This window comes from Penaeus vannamei, chromosome 3 (assembly GCF_042767895.1).
Source record: "Penaeus vannamei isolate JL-2024 chromosome 3, ASM4276789v1, whole genome shotgun sequence".
NCBI classification, from domain to species: domain Eukaryota; kingdom Metazoa; phylum Arthropoda; class Malacostraca; order Decapoda; family Penaeidae; genus Penaeus; species Penaeus vannamei.
The window spans coordinates 39304796-39312295 of record NC_091551.1 but is presented as its reverse complement, the minus strand read 5'-3'; the positions used below and the strand labels follow the sequence as shown (position 1 = coordinate 39312295).

Below are 7500 nucleotides of genomic sequence, written 5' to 3'. Positions count from 1 at the left end.
GTTCATACATACATATGTACATACATAGGCTACACACACAAAAATACACACATAAACACAACCACTGACGGCAGCCACGCACATACGAGGATCACTTAGCAAGTACACATTAAAATCTAGCCTTAATGACTGAGAATTCCCATACTTTTCCCTTACTCCTTTCTAGCATGGTCTCCCGAAGGCGCCATATGTTTTCACTGCCTGCAATTTGCCGCTATACGGTTGTTATCACTCCCTGACCATAATGGCTGGGCCTCTTTCTTATAGGTCTTATCAATCATCGAAGCTATAGCTCTCTTGCGCAATATTTTTGTTCTCCCTATGTGTTATCTAAAGGAAAATTCCAACCATTGGTTAACATAAAGGCCTAGAAAATAGGACAGTTTCATTAAAAAAAGAAAAGAAACGAAAACAATCCAGACAAATAGACAGAATTCCTTAAGTCATACTCGGTAACAAATTCTTGAGCTACAGAGAGAAATACAAATGTCTCCCTCGGTCATTGAAGGTTTATTTACCTGCCTCGGACAACATTCCTGACGCGTTTCCTTTTCCGGCGATTCGATACAATTTGGATAAAGGGAAACGGGCAAACCGCGTGATTTGTCTTTCAGAATTTGCAGGTGAAATATTTCCTGAAGACAAAATATTAAAGAGTAAGACAAAAAAATGAATTAGCTAAATATTAACAGTACTAATGTGGAATCTAAGCCTAATGGCAAAGGGCTCGCGCTGGCTGTGACCACTCGGGGAACCACTTACTGGGCAACCAGCCTTGTCATCTTACCTTGGCAGGGCGGCCTTGAACCCGGTGAGACCGTATTTATCCGAGAGGAAGGACTTGGGCAGGGAGAGCGACCGCATCTGTTTAGCTGGCTCATCCTCCCCCTCCCCGAGCTGGCTGTCTTCTCCACCGCCCTCTTCGCCGTTCTCCACCACATAGTCCTCTGGCTGGCCCTCCTTGCTGGCAGCCTTCGACAAGGATTTGCTTCTACCTTTCCTGAGGATTCCTACGAGGTCAAGCGGTAACGCATTCCCGGCGGAGGCCTGTGGCGCCCCCGAAGGGATGCTGTTACTTCGGTTGGATCGCCCAGGACGATCCAAGGTCGCGCTCTCGTAGGTAACCCTGCGTGACCCCGGGGCTGTCCCTTCGTGCTGATGAACTCCCTGGGGCCAATAAGCCGCCCTGTCGTGATGGCCCCCCTGGGGACCGTCTTCAGGGGTGACGGGCAAGACTATCTTGATCGCTTCCGTGCCGGAGAGACTTTGGCTCCGGCCTTTCTTCTGGAAGAACGAAAAGATATGACGCCCCTCGGACCCCGCCTGCCCGTGCTGGCGCCTGGTCCGGGGGCTGTCCGCTGACGGCAGTGGAGGCATGTCCTTCTTCGAGGCCTTCCATTTGTCGTTTCTCACGGAGGATGTGACTGCGGAGGATATGGCGTTGGCATTGTTGTTGTTATTGTTAGTAAGGAAAGCTAAAGCTTCGTGAGGATCGGACTGGATCGTCTTGTCATTCGATAAGGTCTGAAGGAGCTCATCGAAGTCCTTGTCCAGCCAACTCTGGTCGATGACGAGGGAATTCCGAGCACTTTTATTTTCGTCGCCCTTGATCTTTTTGTATTCATTTTCCAGCTGGCTCAGCAACTCGCGACTCTTTGACAGACTCTTCCTGAGCCTGTTGTCGGTATGCATGTCGTCGGGACCACCGAACGACAGGTGGCGCTGGAAGAGTCGGTGCGAGCCACCTGAGGCGCTGCCGTTCACGTTGGAGGTGCTGTGGACCTTCCGGAACGCGCTCTGCTGTGACCCGAAAACATTCGCGTAATCCTCGGAGGAGTTCAGGTTCGTCACGCTGGCCGTCGTTGTGGGTCCGCCGTTGTAGTAGGAATTATCCTCGAGAAGGGAAGCACACGAGGAAAGGCCCAGAGACCCCGTGCTGTTTTTCCTGCCGAAACTTTTCGGTGTCGGGTCGCCTCTGATGAGGTCGCTCGTGCTGGGTCCTGTGGGTGGAGGAGTAACGTATGGCTGGTCCAAGTCCATGAAATCCACATAATCCTGGTCAGCCTTCAGGTGATTAGGATTAGCATGAAGGCGTCGGGCAAGCTCGGCCAGAGTCGGCGAATGATCCTGGAGCGTGTCCTTCGGCAGAGACAACTTCCTGCTCCTTGGCAGGGCCGGGGGCGTCGTCATCTGGCCGGGATAACACTCGTTGATCGACAGCAGCGAGAGGGGGGCCTTCGACGTGGGGGTCCGGGGGGTGGAGGGGCACATGGGACTCATGGACGAAGAGGAGGAGGACGAGATGGACGTCGGGGTGAGGGGGGTCAAGGGGGACACGGGGGTCTTGGGAGGCCCCTTCACGCCGCACTCGGAATTCCTGTGACTCAGAGGGAGAGCCTCGGAGTCTCCCGAGTCCACTGACGCCGCCACCTTCTTCAGCGTGGCGATGATGGCGTCGAACTGATCTGTTAATATATTCCCATTTATCTTAAGGTTCTTAAGCACAGCAGAGTCGATGATATCCGCGAGGGAGGTTTCTAAACGCTGTATCAAATGATTATCATCTTCATTGAGAATCACCTTTTCATTATTTCGATTCTCCTCAATTTCATTTGGACACTCCTTTTTCTCTGTCACTCTGAGCTTGTTATCCTCCGGCTCACCAGATATATGGACGACGGTGTTCTTCCTCACTTTGTCAGCGGTACACTGACGGCTTCTTTCTTCCTTCTCGCTGAAGGGGCCAGGTAAGAGCCGCTGGAGATTCCTCGGACCCTCATACCCTACCTGAGGTTTAGTGGCCGGCATTACCTCATCTTTGCCCGGCTGACTACCTGCCACGCCGCGACTCTCTTGAACCCCTTCCCGCTCCGCCTCCTCGTCCTGGTCATATTTATCGTCCTCTTCCTCCTCATCTTCCTCGTCCTCTTCCTCATCTTCACTACTGGAGGCTTCCACTTGTATTCCCTTTTCTTCCCTGGTCTTCGGTTCAGCCACTATGGCAACCTTGGTTATTTCCTTTTTATCACGAGTCACAGTTTCCGCCTCATTGTTCCCCGAGTGGATCCTCTGGCTGCTGGAATGGTCTGGGGGGCGGGACGAGACGGAGCGGAATGAGACATTAATGCCCGGTAAGGGTCGGTTCTCTTTTCCCTCATCTTCGACGTTGCCCTCGTTAGCGCGTATCCTCGTGTCATCCTTACTGCGTAGCTCACACGTTGTCGGTTTGGGGAGAGGAGCTGGACGAGCTCGAGGAAGCTGGAGGCTGTACGACCTCCTGACAGACACGGGCGGCTTTTCCATTCTGTCGACTAATTGGCTGCTGCTCATGGAATGCGTGTGGACGATTTTCACCTCGTGCACGGGATCCGCCTTGCACTGTTCCCTCTCTGAGACTGGCGTGTCGACGTCCTTCTCGGCCCCCATATCCTTTTCTACAGGTGCAGGTTTAGTGATTGCGGTTTTCTGATCTGGTTCAGGACTAGCGGCAGGGGCTGGATCAGGTGTCCCTCTCGGTGGCGATGCAGGCGTGGCTCTGTTGCTACTGCTGCCGATTTCCTTCTTTTTTATCACTCTCCTGTTCGTCCTACTGTCGAATTTAGACTGTCGAGCGTTGAAGGAGCCGGCTGTTTTGTGGAGGTTATGAGAGGGGGAGGAATTGTGCCGCTTCCGCTCCCCGTCGAGCGAGCACTGGCTGCCGTACAGGGGGGAATTGCATCCCGAATCTGTGGTGCTCTCTGTCCTCTGGGAATCAAGACTCGCGCGGAATAGGTTGTTTCGAGAACCAAGGAGAGAGTTCTTGGAGCCTGATTTGCTGCGATTATACATGTTATGACGCCCCACCACTAAGGACGTCTTGGAGTTCGATTTCTTCTTACTGAGATTCGTTCGACTGCCACTCATGACCCTCCTGACGATCCTGGCCCTGTTTGCTCCGTCGTTCGAAACTAGAGAACTCTTCGGTCCCGAGAACGTGCGAGTTACAGCTGGCTTTACGTTGATATTTGAAGAGCTGGCACTCAGTGTGTGATCCAGTCTCCCGTCACTCGACTTCGCGGCGTCACTGCTTCCGCGCCTGACAGGTGAGAGTCTCGAGGACGAAGCAGTTAGTCGGTTATTCCCCGCCCTTGCCAGTCCTGACAGCTTTTCCCCATACGAAGACGATTTGGGCAGCATAGACACCGAGCAAGACCGGGCGGGCGGCACCCTGCTCGACAGTTCTTTCTGTCGATCGGGTGTTGCATCACTGTCCGTGACCGCCGTCCCTGACACGCTGCTGAGGTTGAGGGACGTGTCGCCGCCGCCGTTTGTGCTGTCTTTCGTCTCAGGAGATTCCGGGGAACTTACAGACAACGAAAGGGACAGCGCTTTGGGCGGGGTGTCGAGTTTCAAAGAGCTGTGGCCCAGCTGACCCGTGCCTCTGTTACTCTCTTCATTACTCGCCTTGTCTCTGAAGGTTTCTTTTCCTCCACGGAGACCTGAAGCTGCTGCCCTGCCGCTCGCCGGGCGCGGCGGAAAGCTTCGATGGCCAGTCGGGGGAGGCTCGGCCTTGCCGCTCTTACTGGACATGACAGGGAGCTTAGACGATGACTTTTCCTTGTGTGCCGACGCAGAGTCACGGCCGGAGGCGCCTGGGGAGAGCCTCACCTGGTATACCGCCCGTGGTGGTGGGCGGCGGGCCAGGGGCGTCGCGGGTGGAGTTCGTGTGTCCCCCAAGGACTCCCGCCGTCGCGTCGACGTTGGGGTCCTCCCTGGCCCGACTGGCGACGGCGCTCGTGCCCCCAGACCCGGAGAGGCTCCCCTTGCTGGGGAGCGCGGGATGGGGGATGGCGAGGACCGTGCTCGGTGTGAGGACATGCCGGAAGCACTCCCGGTCTTTAACGAGTCGTCTGAGGCGCTGCAGTGCACGGAGGCGCCGACTCCCGGGCCCGGCAGGGATGCCCGGCGAGGTAAATCCACTTCCCTCTCTTGCGTGACACTGCCTCGCGATGTACCGGGGGTGCCGAAGCTGCCACGGCGCCCCATGAAAGCCGGGGAGCGATTTGATGAAGAAGGAGAAGGTTTGTTATTGTTCCCAGCGCGGCGGCCGCTACCGCGACCTCGCCCGCTAGCTCCTCCAGTAGGAGCCGCAGGAGGCACATCTTCCCTGGGGTTCCGGGGAGGGTCCCCCCCTCGCCCCTGGTATACAGGAATGCCCGACACTTTGCAGGGCATGGCACACGTACACTCTCCGTCACACACACCATCCCGGAGGGAGGGCCATGATTCACCGTCACCGAGGCTCACTTGTACACTTGTCACACTACCACTCCTCGTATTCCTCGTCTTACTGACACGCTCCGTTTCACTGTTAACACTGGGATCACCGGCAACACTGTTAGAGCGCGTGGTTCGTGAGCGCGTGTGTGCACGTGGCAGAGCGCGCGTGGAGACTGGTGGTCCGGGTCCCGCCTGGCCCAGTGCTCCACATGTTACGCTCGCCTGGCCACGAGGCCCTCCACGCCACGCCCCCTCGCCACGCCTCCCTACAACCCCTACACTTGACCGTCGAACGCCCTCGGTCAGGTGGTGGCGTATGTGAGGGTGGCCGGAGCTGTCAGTGGCCAGGGAGGACTCGCTGGCGTGAGGCACCTGCCCCTTGAGGCCGTCCACCCCGTTGAAGGGGCTCGGGCGCCGCAGTTCCTCCCAGCTCATGTGCTTGTGCCAGTCCGGTGCCAGGTTGTCGTAGTCTATCCGCGTGTGGGGCGTGTGGGGGGTGGGGTGGCCCGGGAGCGTGGCGCCCGCGGCTGTAGGACCGTGCTGCGGCGAAGGTTCCCTTCCTTCATTACGGCCGCGCCTCACATACAGCTGATCCATGCTGGGCATACTGGGCATGCTCTCGCTCGTCACTTCACACTCACTTCGGCGGGACTTTCTTGTCCAAACTTTCAAGTCATCCGAGGTGTTCTTCGGAGCGTAAGGCCTCTGCTCATTTCTGACACGTGAGCGGCGCCTGGCGGAGGCCGTATAAGCGTAGGGCACGGCAGGTGTACGAGGCGCGCGGGCGGCAACACAGGTACTAGCAGACTGATGATTCTTAGCCGCTTCAACCCCGGCTCCATCTGCCGCCCCGCCCCGCACGCCCACGCTATTCCACGCAACACTCGGGTACATTGCACACATTGAGGCCCATATCATGTCCTGGGGATCAATGAAGCAGGTGGTGTCGTCGAGTGTCACCTGGGACTCGTGGGAGGAGCCATGCGGGTGCTCGCTGCTCAGGCTCCGCCCTGCAGGTGGCCACATGCCCCGCCCACTCCCACCGCGAGCGGGTAACGGCCTCTCACTATCTGATCTCCCCAGCAGTGTCTCTTCGCTATTATTCACTCCTTTATTCATCTTGTCCGCCAGCCTTCCCTCCGAGGCGTCCAGTTCCATGACGTCTTTTTCCAGCCAGTAGTACTCCATGGCCTCCCGGAACGCCTCCTTCTCCTTCTCGCTCATCCCGCTGAACTCCCCCTCCCTGCGCGACCGCTTGTCCCTCTCGCCCTCGTCCCCCCGACGCTCCCTCGCCCCGCATCCCGCCCTGGCCCCGTAGTCCTCGTCGTCGTCAGAGTCGTCGGAGTCGTCGTCGTAAAAGACATCGCGGCTGGCGGACGAGCCGAGGTGCGCCCACACGTCGTCCTCGATCACGTCGCCGTACGCGTCGTAGTAGAGGCTGATCGGAACCTGTCGCACCTCGCCGAACTCATCGTCGTCGTCCTCGTCGCTGGAGGGGCACACCACGACGTACGGCCTGGTCGTGTAGAGGATCTGCCCCAAGTCCGGGGTGTCCATGCCTATGTCGGGGTCCTTCGGGGTCACCAGCTCGTTGTAGACGGCGGGGTCGATCTTGGGGGGGACGGCGTTGGCGTGGGAGAAGCCGTGGAGGCGGGCGGCGACGAGGTGGCCGGCGTCGCGGCTGTAGCCCAGGTCGTGAGGCGACGGGATGACCTTGCGCCGACGCCACGGGTGACGCCTGAGAGTCGTCTTCAACTTCATTTGGCACTTTGTTTCATGGGTCGCGTCTCTGAGGTCGGAATTAGGCATCTAGGAAGTCACAGCGAAGAAATGCCACGAATGCCTGCATCTTGCGCTTGTGTAAGACGATGCGTATCTCATGCTGCATTTCCACATGAATCGCGGTTAATAAGCTTACGGTTCCTTCTCCTCTGATGACAGGCGCTGCCGAGGCTCTTGCTGTCATGTGTGGATGCCTCTCGCCACGCCCCGTGACACGGCGGAGGCACTCTGAAACAATAGAAATCACACCATTAGCGGACTTGCGGTTAGAAATTTATATATACATATACATACATACATGCATATATAGATAGATAGATATGTATGTATGTGCATGTAAAACCTGTGTGTGTGTGCATATGTGTGTGTGTGTGTGTGTGTGTGTGTGTGTGTGTGTGTGTGTGTGTGTGTGTGTGTGTGTGTGTGTGTGTGCGCATGTGTGTGTGTGTGTGTGTGCGC

General features: G+C 57.0%; 1 protein-coding gene across 2 annotated transcripts in view; it reads right to left on the bottom strand.

The window, feature by feature from the left end:
• LOC113799904 (Rho guanine nucleotide exchange factor 3) overlaps positions 1–7265 on the bottom strand; it is a 302882-nt gene extending 295617 nt beyond the window's left edge. For both annotated transcript variants that reach the window (XM_070145240.1, XM_070145243.1), the window contains exon 1: positions 788–7265. In XM_070145240.1, coding sequence (XP_070001341.1) covers positions 788–7068 — 6281 coding nt within the window. In that variant the 5' untranslated portion in view covers positions 7069–7265. The remainder of the gene's footprint in view (positions 1–787) is intronic.
• Between the last annotated feature and the right edge of the window lie 235 nt (positions 7266–7500).